Source organism: Stegodyphus dumicola, chromosome 3 (genome assembly GCF_044657685.1).
Source record: "Stegodyphus dumicola isolate Sdum_Otavi_A_Nest chromosome 3, ASM4465768v1".
NCBI lineage: Eukaryota > Metazoa > Arthropoda > Arachnida > Araneae > Eresidae > Stegodyphus > Stegodyphus dumicola.
In genome coordinates this window covers 95,871,574-95,886,161 of record NC_140770.1, presented here as the reverse complement: position 1 = coordinate 95,886,161, position 14,588 = coordinate 95,871,574, and the positions used below count along the sequence as shown (strand labels likewise).

Genomic DNA, 14,588 nt, shown 5'->3' with positions numbered 1-14,588 from the left:
AGGACTTTGGTAATAATGTGAGAAGTACTCAGTTCTGATTACTCATTATTTTGTGTGAGGGAAATGAGAGATCATGAGATATGTCATGTGACATTAATGGACGAATTACAGTTCTTTAATCGGAAAAGGGGGTAAATTTGGAAAAATATCTCTGTAGTACTATATTATTTTGTATTAAGCTTCATTGTGTGTTGTGTGAAATAGTGTTGATTAATTTTCGGATTGCATGGCGCTATGTAAAGTTAATTCTAAATTTTTAATGCGTTTATCTGATAATAATAAATAAGTTGAGATTGTGTGAAAGGAAGGATATTACAGATAAGTTTGAATGGCGGTGCAAGAAATCTGGTGAAAATGGACATTTTGTGAAACGGAGTGTAAGGAAGGGTACTTGGTTTGCTGAAAGTAGTTTGAGTATGGGTGAAATTTTATTAATTTCTTATTACTTGGTGAATAGACTGCCAGTTGACTACTGGATTTCGGATTTAGAAATTAGCAGTAGTACTGCAGCCGATTGGAACTCTTTCTGTAGGGAAGTGTGCGTGCCACGTAATGAAGATTCTGAAGAAGATTAGGTAAGTTAGTATTTTTAATCATTTGAGGATATTATTTTTATGCATTGTTCTAAATATAAGGAGTAAATAAATTAATATGGTATTATTGGAAAATTGTTATTAGCAATGATTTAGTTTAAAGTAATTAGGATTGTAATCTAACTTTTATTAATTTAATGTATGTGCTTATTTATATTTTAAGTAGTGTTTTTTAATTTAATTATATTTTAATTTAATGATCGTGATTTTATGAGTTATATGTTTGTAGTATTCTGGAATACGTTTGAGTAGTATACGTTGAGTATTTTCATGCATTTTCGTGAAATTTTTCTAATTTATGACAAAAAAGCAGTGTACATGGATATAGTGAAGAGTGTGCGCAATGCCATTTTTGTGCAATTCTGGGATGTTTTTTTAAGTAAAAATAAGTCGACGTGTACATGGTTTAGTGATATTTTAATTAAATGATAGTTATTTTGTGAATTTTATGTTTGTAGCAATTTGGTATACGTTTCAGTTAAAGTAAACGTGTATGGAAATTATTTAAATATTTGACACTAAGTATTTGTAACTATTTTTAATGTTTGCGGTATAAATTCGTTGGTAACGTTTATAATATAATAGATAATTTAGAGGTAAAAGCTTTTGGATGTTTTATTTATTTTATACGTGGAAATGTTCATCCTTGGAAAGGGTGTATACTTTTTCGCGATCAGGTAATTTCATATATCTGCTTTTTACCGAGTTTAAAGATTCAGAAAATTTTCTTGCATTTTCGTGCAAATTTTTTTAATTTATGAGAAAATAGCAGTGTAGATGGATATAGTTAAGAGTGTGTGCAATGCCATTTTTGTGCAATTCTGGGATGTTTCTTTAAGTAAAAATAAGTCGACGTGTAAATGGTTTATGTGTATGTGCTATTCTGAAAAACGTGCAAGGAGTTTGCGATTGTACACTTTTTCCCAATTTTGCAGTTAATATTTGTCATGATTAAGCAGCTTTGTTACATAAAATTTCTAGCATAACTGTAATTCGGCTACTAGATTGTTGGGAAAAGTGTTGAGTAAATAAAAAGAAAAGAAACATGTCTTTACTTCGTGAAGACAAAATGGCGGCGAAAAAAAAATTGAGGGTTGCTGTAGCAGAGTTGGTCGCCAAATTTTCGCCAAAAAATCGCCAAGTTACCATAATCTAAAGATCAACCGAACAAGAATAAAGTAAAATGCACTTACCATAAATTAATGCTTTTTCGAAGAGCAGAAATATCAGTTTCATACCGCCTTTAACATGCCGCCACGTAATTAGTATCTAGAAAATTCATACTATGGTTCACAAATCCCTATTAACGAACGAGGACGAAATACTATTCTATATATGTGAACTGTTTAAACAACTAAAAAAAGGCATGCTATTTTTCCTACACAAATATCCGAGATTACGTTTTAGAATAATTAAAACGCAAAATGATAAATTAATGGGGATATTATTGGTAAAAGTATAGTTTAGGGTACCCCTTGGCGATTTTTGGCGGTACATGGATACCGAATTTGTGCAATTCTTTGACTCGTTATTTTGGCTTGCGAAGCGGCGATTTTTCCGCCAAAAATCGCCACTACACAAAGCCAAAATAACAAGACAAACAATTGCACAAACATGGTATCCATGTACACATCGACTTATTTTCACTTAAAAAAAATCCCAAATGGCACAAAAATGGCATTGTGCACTCCTTTGACTTTATCCATGTACACGTCGACCTATTTTCACTTAAAAAAAATCCCAGAATTGCACAAACTTGCATTGCGCACTCCCTTTACTTTGTCCATGTACACATCGATATATTTTCACTAAGAGTCAAAGGAGTACCCAATTCTACAATATAGGCAAACAAAAAATACATAATCTCAATAAAATATATTTTAAACCAAACAATAAAATAACATAAAAAAGGAAAAACATATTATACATTTAAGCACTACCAAAAGCAAATATTCACTTACCATGATTTTCGAGTTCGCTTCGTACACCCAGAGCCACGTAGAAATCAAAATATCAATTATACTCAAATAACTTTTTTCAAAACAGGTACTCTTTCTGATCGAACACTTTCCATAGTGACCATCTGAACCTTTCTTCCTGCAAACCCATTCAAATCCATCTAAATGGTTTTTATATTCGACTAGTCGCATATCCTTCCTACATACAGGGCACTTATAATGGCTACTAAATAAACCCACCAGTCAATTAAAGCTCTTTTCCCCTTTCGCTCAAAATCGTACAGAAACTTCAAATTAATCTTGCTACATTCGGCCATTCTACCGTCTAAAGAATCAAACCAACGCACACCACAAAAACGCTTACAAAAAATCTGATTCAAAATTTCCCAGAATCATGACCCGATTACGTCACAATAGGGTTTCCATAACATTCAACTCTTCAGGCTACCATAAATGAAAGAACAACTTGGCGATAAATCAAACAACAACTTCGCCATAATACAAGCGGTACCTCAAAGTATACTCTACCCATATTATTACTAAATTAAAAAATTTGCAGTAATTAACAACGCTGTTTTGATCATTACTACGAAAAAAAAACGTGATGAAAAAGAAAAAATCCTGACACACAGGAACATTAAAAATTTGTTTGTTTACGTATAAAAATATATAATATTCTCATATTATTTAAGCATAGTCTTTGAATCAGAAATATTTCCAGAAGTACTATTTCAGGTTTCATAATGTAAAGTAAAAACAAACCTGCATTTGCACAGAATATCCATTGGCAATTGCCTTCAGAAAAGGTTTCAATTCATTGCATAAATTCATAGCAGCGACTCGACTTAATCTAAATCTACTGATAAATTCTCGCTCAGACATTTCGAAAGAATTACGTCTGTCTTTTAAATACCATAGAAGCATTTCTCCGATTTCTTAAACGTCTGAGTAAATCACTTCAGCCTTCTTGTTTACAGTCCTCTATGGTAGTGACGTATTTACAATAGGCGTGTCGGTTTTGCAATGCAACTGCGATTACCACGATAAGCGTTGCAGTTGAATGCTCCCCTAAAAGAAATGCTAATGATATGTATGCGGTGTACATAAAAATTTGAATTTTAGATTTGGCATCAGGAAAAATTGCCGTTAAAAATGTGATGTTTATGTTTATTTTTTCCTTGATCAGTTATCGCAGGCGTTGTGTGCCGTGTAAACAATTAATATTTCAGTAAATAAATTTAATAATTAAAACAATATATTCTTAAAAATGAGTTTTTGGTGCAGGTCTATAAATTCGTCAAATGCCTCTCATTTACTTAATTGTTTTAATGTACGAAAGTCCATTCCTGTAAGTATGTACCCTTTACTTGGGCAATATAAAAGCATGACATTGCGTGTTTTAGAAGTTTTGAAAATTTTCTTACAAAGTGAAAATAATTAATCCCTAAATAATCTAAACTAAAATACTAAATAAAACGCTAAACAATCCAATTTAGAGAAATATGCCTACTTTTCGTAATTATCTGTTAAGGACAAATTTATTTTTCAGTATAGCTATTAAAGAACTAAGTTTAATACGTTCACTGCCAAAACTGATCTGCACTTTTACCCTTCCGAATTATTTTCTGCTGTTTTATAATTTAAGTATTGATATATTAGATTGATTCGCCCTAGTATATTGATAGTTCAGCGAAGTCAAATTTCAATATGTTATAATAAAAGTGTCTTTTATTTGCCGAGATCTTCAAAATATATCATGAATAGATATGTTTCTGCATCCTAAACATTCTGTTATTGTATCTACAATGTGAGAAATAGATGATCTACTTCATTATGCCAAGTGTATTAGTTTCTTCATGATACACCTACATGCATTTGCTCTGCCAATACTAATATTCGGTGATTTAGTTAAGGTGGTCAATTACAAGTATTCTTGTAGCTGATAAGTAAACTCAGTTTATCAGCTGCGAGTATTCTTATAGATGACAGTGAATGTGTTAACTGTTTGAAATGTGAAATGTTTATTTAATTATAATTATTTGCTTGATGTATTTTTTTTTTCACTTAGCAGTATTTCTATGTGTTTGTTATATGTTTTATTGAATTATTTCAGAGCCAGAGAGTTAGAAAATGCTTTTTTCATTCGTAAGTGTTCTTTTCTTCTTTGGTATAGTTTAGTAATGAATTTTATTTTGTGAATGATCATATTTTAGATATAATTCTGAAGTGTTCTCATACTTCTTTCATATTTATTACAGAAAGAATCTGAAATATATTTTGCATTGTTTGCAATCATTTCATACAATTTTGACAAATTAAGCATTGAAGGTTTATAGATTAATATGTCATATTATTTAGTTTATTTTAATATGTTGTGTAAAAAACACTGGTTTAACTTTTTCACAGCAAGAAAAAGTTAATGTGCCTTTGCAAATAAATTTTAATTATTGCCTGAATGCCTAACTAGATTTTGTGCATAGTTCTCCTTGCTAACTGTTGACTTATTAGTTTGAAGAGTTGTTAAATGAGCTGTCAGTCATTTCTTTGTAATTGCTGAGTAGCACTTTTATCTGAGTAGTTTCTACCCTTGGCTCAGCCCACAACTTTCAGATCATGTACATTATGGGGTTGATTTTTGTATGTGTCATATAATAACAGTCTCCTCTTAAGTTTTGCTGTATGTCTGTAGACTATATTGATTTAAAAAGAAATACCATTTTTACTACTATATAAGATTTACTTTTTCATAAAAAATGTTGTCTAAACCTGGGTGCATCTTATACAACAGTTGCGTTAGCACCAACAGAAGTGCTAATGATGGTGTTGCGAACCAAGGGTGAAAGATTATCAATGGCATATATGGTAGAATGCCAAGGCCTTCACTCACCTATTTCTTTTCTTTTTTTCTTTTTTTTTTTTTTTTAAGTGTCAAATTCTATTTGACATTCACAACAATTTCTTTCACTCTACCCCTTCACTGACAAACATAGACTATAGAGGTTTCAATAATATCATTGCTATTCCCTAACAACACTTTTTCCTCTGAGAGGTTATACTGAGTCACCTTAAAGATCACAAAAGATTCCTTTTAGGACAAGACTGTCTCCAGTAAGGATAAACTGATACGATGTGTTTCGGGAAACTGCACCTTAGGCTGATGTGTACTTTAGAGGGAACACAGATGAGGTCCAGCTAATATATGGGAGTTCTGACAGTGATGATGAGTTGTATAACTGAGTAAACGTTGGTTTCAGTAAGTTTATGTAATATGTTTCTTCTATTAAATTGCAATCCAGCAATCTAATAAAAATACTTAGGGTGTGTGTTATACAAGTGAAATGCAATACATATCATAATGTTTGATGATACGAGCAAATCTGATTATATTGAATCTGTAAATGGTAATGGAAATGCAATAGTGGATTGATTATCCTAATAAAATGAAATATAGTTGCAGTAAACACTTGCCCGATACAGACTTGCAGAATGCTATTTCGCATATATGCATTATCTTAATTGTCTTCATTTATTTTGTCCACCATGAGAATTTCAATTATATGAGGTATGCTGCAGAGCGTTGGTCGAATTGCGATAATCCTCTTTAAGCTTAAAAATTCAATCGTTAAAGAAGTCAACCTTTGCTTAAGACAGCAAAATCTGAGTTTTAAAGTTCTCCTAATTCCCAATAATGCTCCAGGGCACAGTGCTGAAGCCTTTACAACATTGCAACTAAATATAAGTTTTATTCCTTCTGCTGAACACCACTTTTTTAATCCAATTAATATGTCAAGGAATCATAAAAACATTCAAAGTGTATTATGCAGGCATATTTATATCTCTGCAAATAAAACATTAGATAAAGAAAAGCATGGCATTTTGGAATCAGTTCAACATAAGACATTGTATAAAAACAAATTTGCATGGGAATAAATGAATTTATCAACAATGAAAGCTTGCTGGTATCAGTACTAACAAGAAGCCATCAACAATTTTGAAAATGAGGCTAAAGGAATTGTACAGATTACAAAAGCAGTAGGTAGTGAAGCAGTTTTAGATACGGAAGGTGGAGAAATTAAAGAATCACTTAAGAACTGGGTTGATCTTTGGATTATGGTAACTTGGCGAAAATTTGGCGATCAACTCTGCTACAGCAACCCTTTTTTTTTTTTTTTTTTTTTTTTTTTGCTGCATGAAGTAAAGACATGTTTCTTTTCTTTTTATTTACTCAACACTTTTCCCAACAATCTACTAGCCGAATTACACTTATGCTAGAAAATTTATGTAACAAAACTGCTTAATCATGACAAATATTAACTGCAAAATTGGGAAAAAGTGCACAATCGCAAACTCCTTGTGCGTTTTTCAGAATAGCACATACACATAAAACATTTAGACGTCGACTTATTTTTACTTAAAAAAACATCCCAGAATTGCACAAAAATGGCATTGTACACACTCTTAACTTTATCCATCTACACTGCTATTTTCTCATAAATTACAAAAATTTGCACGAAAATGCAAAAAAATTCTGTGAATCTTTAAACTCGGTAAAAAGCCCATATATGAAATTACCTGATCGCGAAAAAGTATATACCGTTTCCAAGGGTGAACATTTCCACGTATAAAATAAATAAAATATCCAAAAACTTTTACCTCTAAATTATCTATTATATTATAAACGTCACCAACGAGTTCATACCGCAAACATTACAAATGGTTACAAATACTTAGTGTCAAATATTTAAATTATTTTCATGTACGTTTACTTCTGAAATGTATACAAAATTCCTACAAACATAAAATTCACAAAATAACTATCATTTAATTAAAATATCACTAAACCATGTACACGTCGACTTATTTTTACTTAAAAAAATATCCCAGAATTGCACAAAAATTGCATTGCGCACACTCTTCACCATATCCATGTACACTGCTTTTTTGTCATAAATTAGAAAAATTTCACGAAAATGCATGAAAATTTTGTGAATCTTTAAATCCGGTAAAAAGAACATATATGAAATTACCTGATCGCTAAAAAGTATATACCCTTTCCAAAGATGAACATTTCCACGTATAAAATAAATAAAATATCCAAAAACTTTTACCTCTAAATTATCTATTATATTATAAACGTCGCCAATGAATTCATACCTCAAACATTACAAATGGTTACAAATACTTAGTGTCAAATATTTAAATTATTTCCATGCACGTTTACTTCCACTGAAACGTATACCAAATTCTTACAAACATATAATTCACAAAATAACTATCATTTAATTAAAATATAATTAAATTCAAAAACATTACTTAAAATATAAATAAGCACATAGATTAAATTAATAAAAATTAGCTTACAATCCTAATTAATATAAACTAAATCATTGCTAATAACAATTTTCCAATAATACCATATTACTTTATTTACTCTTTACATTTAGAACAATGCATAAAAATAATATCCTCAAATAATTAAAAATACTAACTTACCTAATCTTCTTTAGAATCTTGATTACGTGGCCGATAAACTTTTCTTATTTCCTCCGCTAAATAAAAAGCAATTGTATGTGCGCCTATTTCACGATCTTTAAAATCATACTTATGGTTCACAGCAAGGTACCAAGTAAAATAAATAACGGTTGATCTTTACAATATGGTAACTGGTAGTTTGGCGACATTTTGGAGGCGATAAAGGTTACTACCTGGGACTTTGGTAATAATGTGAGCAGTACTCAGTTCCGATTATGCATTATTTTGTGTGAGGGAAATGAGAGATCATGGGATATGTCATGTGATATTAATGGACGAATTACGGTTCTTTAATCGGAAAAGGGGGGAAAAATCTGGAAATTTTGTATTTGGCTTTATTCTGTGTTGTGTGAAACAGTGTTCATGAATTTTTGGATCCCATGGCCGTAACTAAAGTGAATTCGAAATGGGTATTTATGTATGTATTAATTTAATGTATGTGCTCATTTTTATTTTAAGTAGTGTTTTTGAATTTAATTATATTTTAATTAAATGATAGTTATTTTGTGAATTTTATGTTTGTAGGAATTTGGTATACGTTTTAGTTGAAGTAAACGTGCATGGAAATAATTTAAATATTTGATACTAAGTATTTGTAATGCTTGCGGTATGAATTCGTTGGTGACGTGTATAATGTAATAGATGATTTAGAGGTAAAAGTTTTTGGATATTTTATTTATTTTATATGTAGAAATGTTCATATTTGGAAAGGGTAAATATTTTTTTGCGATCAAGTAATTTCATATGTTCTTTTTACCGGGTTTAAAGATTGAGAAAATTGTCATGTATTTTCGTGAAATTTTCTAATTTATGAGAAAAAAGCAGTGTACATGGATATAGTGAAGAGTGTGCGCAATGCCATTTTTGTGCAATTCTGGGATGTTTTTTTAAGTAAAAATAAGTCAGCGTGTACATGGTTTATGTGTATGTGTTATTTTGAAAAACGCGTAAGGAGTATGGTATTGTGCACTTTTTCCCAATTTTGCAGTGAATATTTGTCATGATTAAGCAGTTTTGTTAGATAAAATTTCTAGCATAAGTGTAATTCGGCAGTAGATTGTTGGAAGAAGTGTTCAGTAGATAAAAAGAAAAGAAACATGTCTTTACTTCGTGAAGACAAAATGGCGGTGGGAAAAAATAATAGATGGTTGCTGTAGGAGAGTTGGTCGCCAAATTTTCGCCAAAAAAAGCCAAGTTACCATAATGTAAAGATCAACCTAAATAACTTAATAAAACATCTTTACTTCTATCTCGCACAACCTTAAAAAAACACTTATTACTACCCTTTCAATCCCACTAAATACCCATTTCGAATTCACTTTAGTTAGGGCCATAGGATCCAAAAATTAATCAACACTGTTTCACACAACACAGAATAAAGCTAAATACAAAATTTCCAGATTTTTTCCAGATTCCCCCCTTTTCCGATTAAAGAACTGTAATTCGTCCATTAATGTCACATGACGTATCTCATGATCTCTCATTTCCCTCACACAAAATAATGCGTAATGTACTGAGTACTTTTCACATTATTAACCTTTATCGCCTCCAAACCAAACTACCAGTTACCATATTCCAAAGATCAGCCAAGAACAGTTTTATAACATTAGCAGACAGTGAAAGCAGCAATACGCAATAATGAAGAAGATAAACAGCCTTTAACATCTAAGAATTTAAAAAAAAAAAAAAAAAAAACGAATAAACGAATTATTAAAAAAAAGGACTGAATCTGTCTGATTTTGTAAAGGAGATTGACTGAAATGAAGAAACAAAAGGATTCTTAATGAGCATATTGAAAAATTGTACACCCCTTATCATAAAATATTTAATTAGTTGTGCCAGACATTGTCCCAAGCAGTTCTTTATATTTATGAATAGTGCATTACAATATTTATTATGGCCGTGTGAAAACATTGAGCAATATATTTATACATAGCATTGCAATATTCATATAGTACACACAAATATGGTAAAGCTTCTTTGATAAATATGCACACTAAGATATCATTATTAAATGAAATAATTATAAAATTTACTGTGTATAACAATATACATTTACAACTTTCTTTTAATATACCTTTTGTGCATTTTAAAGTAATTGTTTTTGATATTTTAACCTAATTTTGAAGAAACAATAAAAGATTAAAAATCACTGAATTGGTATTTTACTGTGTCAATTATAAAAATACTTTGCTTCCAAGGGGCAATAAAAAATTTTGTAAAAACAATAAAAAATGTGCATTTCCCTCGTAGTTTTTTTAGGAACAATGGAGTTATCACACACTTGTATTTCTGCTCATAGTTTGAGACTACCATGAAGAGACTATTGTTTATTTGGGCTGCTAAATTTCACCATATTCTTACTTGACACATGTAAGAAAACTTAAAAAAATACTTAGTTCTTTCATTTTTAAAACTATATTTTGACTGGTATAAACCACTTATATTGAATCGAAAGATATAGAGACACATTGTATGCATATGGGGGTTATCATAAATAGACACTGAAGCTTGGCAATGAGCAGCGATTGTTCATGGATATTTGGATAGCTGTCATCTGCAACTGCTTAACAGTTTGTTCGACCACATCACCTTAATCTAATCTAATGTGTGCCAGTATATCCAGGATATCGCGCAAAGCGTGACTTATCCAGCTCAGTGAAAATATGCCAAATGACGCATAATGTAAAGCCATCAGGACAGCATAGCCATTAGAAGGTTAAAGGTGACATTTTGTTTTTTATTTGGCCTGGTCAAGTTTGCATAGAGTAGTTGCTTTAAAATGCTGATATGCCAAGTAACACTTTAATGGATAAAGGTTTCATTTTATATTTTAGCTTAAGAAAAAGCATTTCATATATTTTTTATTCATTGCATTATGAAATGCTATGAGTTATCAAATTCAGTATGCTAATATTTCCAGAGGACCAGAAGAAGACATACAATATATTCAGCGCAGTATTGTACCTACAATGCATTTTCAAGACAGCTTGCCTCGCCTTCCTATTCCTGAATTAGAAAAAACCTGTGAAAGATATATAAATGCTCTCAAACCTATTATTAGTGCAGACAAGCTACAGAAAACTGCTGAAATAGTAGAAAAATTCAAAAGTAATGAAGGAAAAGGTGAGAATTAAAAAATGTTTGTATCTTAAATGTTTCTTCATCTTAGTCATATTAACTTTTAGTTCTAAGAGAATACTGCCAGTGTATGTATCTGTAAAACATTTGCTGGTGAAAGCAGATGTTATGCTGAAACAGGCTTTAGCCAAAGGAAAAAAAAAAAAAAAAAAAAATTGCTGCTTTAATAAATTTATCTATCCTATGATTCCATGATGGTATCTTAATTTTCCAAATTTTCATATTCTGCTTTACTTCTTATTTTGTAGTCTAATATGTATATTCTGTCTAGCTTATCCTGTGTTATGAAATCTTTAAGTTATTTGGTTAATATTTGGATTATGGTAACTTGGCAATTTTTTGGCGAAATTTGGCGACCAACCCTGCTATAGCAACCTGGTAGTTTTTGTTTGGATGCCATTTTGTTTTCACAAAGTAAAGGCATGTTTTTTTTTTTTTTTAATCAACAATTTTTTCCAACAATCTACTAGCCGAATTACGCTTATGCTAGAACTTTTATGGAACAAAAGTGCTTAATCATGACGAAGATTAGGTGCGAAATTGGGACAAAGTGCAGAATCGGCCACTGCTTGCCGCGTTTTTAAGAATTGCACATACACGGTATCATCCATGTACACGTCGACCTATTTTCACTTAAAAAAACATCCCAGAATTGCACAAAAATGGCATTGCACACACTTTTAACTTTATCCATGTACACTGCTAAAGTCCTAGCTAGTAACGTTTAACGCCTTATTAAACTGTCGCCAAACTACCTGTTACCATATTCCAAAGATTAGCCAGTTATTTACTTGTACACTGCGCAAAACAAAAAAAAATGGGACAGTTCTATTTCTCCCGTCCTACTGGGCCGATTGACAAAATTCAAATTACGTTTTTCATATCTCGAAAGCGCGACTTAGGATATATGTTAGATTAATATATAGCATTGTTCTAACATAGGTATTTTGACACAAAATTGGCCTTTTTTTGAAATAACATACCAATTTTTTTTCCATATTTCGATTCTACTACTCAAATTATGCCTAGATATTAAATTTTATAAAATTTGGTAGGAAATTTACGAAGCTATTCAAAAATTTATCTTGGCAAAATTTTTCAGTTTGCACCAATAATAATTCTCTTGGTGAACCTCTTAATAAATGGTAACCAATTTTCCATTCTATTATACTGGAGAAGGAAAAAAAGGCACCTCGTTCCTACCTTTTTACATTGTGCATGAGCGGGAAAAAAGTCACTTCGTTTCTACTTGCAAATAATTTTAACGAAGTGTCTAAACCACATTTGATGTTTTATCGCTTTCAAAACAAATATGCCAAATTTCAAAATGCACCAATATATAAATTTATGTATATCTTTGGAAATTTTGAATAAAAAACTGTAATTTTTTGCAGGTATGCTTAGAAGGTACTATTTTGTTTTGAGGACCATAAAAAAATTGCAGCGAAAAAATATGTGCAAAAGCGCCAAATCTGGCAAAGGCACCCATTTAACAGCATGCCAAATCTAGCGTACAGCTGATTTCAGATTGTGCAAGTTTATATAGTTCCATATTTAAGATGCCATTGAAATACTAGTTTAATTTTAAAATTCTTTTTTGATTTTAATTTGATTTTAAATCCTTTTTTGATATCCTATGGATTTAACAATTTGGGAATTGCCCATGACGAAAAGTGTGCAATAGAATTTTGGGTAAATTGCAGAATCACCCACTGCTTGATGCATTTTTAAGAATTGCACATACTCGGTATCCATGTACACATCGACCTATTTTCATTTTAAACACAAATCCCAGAATTGCACAAAAATGGCACTGCGCACACCCTTGACTTTATCTATGTACACATCGACCTATTTTCACTTAAAAAGTAAAAGAAAATTGACAAAAATCCAATTGTTTTTACCCTTGTAAAAAGCAGCAAACAAATAAGTGGGCGATTCTGCACTTTACCGAAAATCTTTTCAAAGAAAAGGCATTCATTATAGAACATTATGTTTGAACAACCAACGAGATGAAAGTATGCTTTAGCGATAACTCGGTAGTGAAATAGTGATGCAGGCATCCATTCAGTTATGTTTAGCAATTTTTATATAAATTATAATAATGATCTGAAATAGTTATTTACTCTTATGCTTCCATTCAGTCATGTTTAGCCTTTTTTATATAAATTATAATAATAAAAAAGTATTATATGCTTTCATTCAGTCATGTTTAGCCTTTTTTTATATAAATTATAGTAATAAAAAAGTATTATATGAAATTAACCTTTCATCTAAATTAAAACATCAATCTTAGATAGTTATTTACTATTATACTTCCTATCTTGCGTTAGGTTGCTGCAATTATTTTTGGCAGCAGTGGTATCAACAATAATTTGGTGATTTTTACGGCCCTCAAAACCGAATAGTACCGTTTAGAAATATGTCTACTTTAAGATATGGTAAAAATAGATTATAATTCAAAACGTTTTTTGAAAAATTATTTAAAAATACAAATTTTAAAAATAAATCATAAAAAATGGGTGAATTTTATTTGGAATGAACCTAAATTTCATATTGTGAAAGGAAGAATCAAATAAGTTTAATAAGAGAAGAGAGATTAATAAATATATACCAAACTCAATTATCATTGAGGAACTAAAATTTTGAGAGCTACTTTTTTAAAAACTACTCGTGCGATTTTTACAAAACTTGGTAGTTTGGCATAATTTGAGTCGTAGAATCAAAGAATGGGGAAAAAATGGTATGTTATTTCCGAAAAAGTCCGATTTTGTGTCAAAATACCTATATTAGAAACAGTGCTATATATAAATCTAATGCATATCCTAAGTCGTGCTTTCGGGACATGAAAAATGCAAGTTGAATTTCGTCAATCAACCCAGCAGAACAGGAGAGTGTCCTTTCCCCCCCTGCAGTGTACTTTTTAATGCTGTGGGTGAAATAATTAGGTTTTATTACATAAATGTACAGAAAAATAATTTTTTATAGAAATAAAATACTATGCATATACACTGAAGAGCCAAAGCATTATGATCACATACTCAATAACGTGATTCATGACATTTTCCATTGAAATCCATTGAGTCAGGTAGCCAGAACATTAATTGGAATTAATGCTTATGCTCCTTGAACCACTCCAACATAATTTGAGCCTTGTGGCATGGGACATTGTCCTGCTGGTGGATTCCATTTCCAGTTGGAAAGAGGGATGCCATGCTGTGACATTAAGTCAAGCCAACTTTCCTTAGAAAGTTCTCTAAAAAAGCATTCCTTTTCTTATTTAGGTAGCCTATTTGTAAGGTTTGCCGAAATAAAATAAACCAAACTAACGCGGTCACATATTCATGGTAGTAATTTTTTGTCC

General features: G+C 30.9%; 1 protein-coding gene across 4 annotated transcripts in view; it reads left to right on the top strand.

Moving 5' to 3' along the window:
• The first annotated feature begins 3,647 nt into the window (after window positions 1-3,647).
• CPT2 (Carnitine palmitoyltransferase 2) overlaps window positions 3,648-14,588 on the top strand; it is a 53,340-nt gene continuing 42,399 nt past the window's right edge. For 2 of the 4 annotated variants that reach the window (XM_035369144.2, XM_035369147.2), the window contains exons 1-3: window positions 3,648-3,899; window positions 4,665-4,696; window positions 11,007-11,209. In XM_035369144.2, coding sequence (XP_035225035.2) covers window positions 3,819-3,899; window positions 4,665-4,696; window positions 11,007-11,209 — 316 coding nt within the window. In that variant the 5' untranslated portion in view covers window positions 3,648-3,818. Of the gene's footprint in view, window positions 3,900-4,038; window positions 4,077-4,664; window positions 4,697-11,006; window positions 11,210-14,588 lie in introns of those variants that run through there. The other 2 variants (XM_035369145.2, XM_085813105.1) reach the window with 2 other exon arrangements.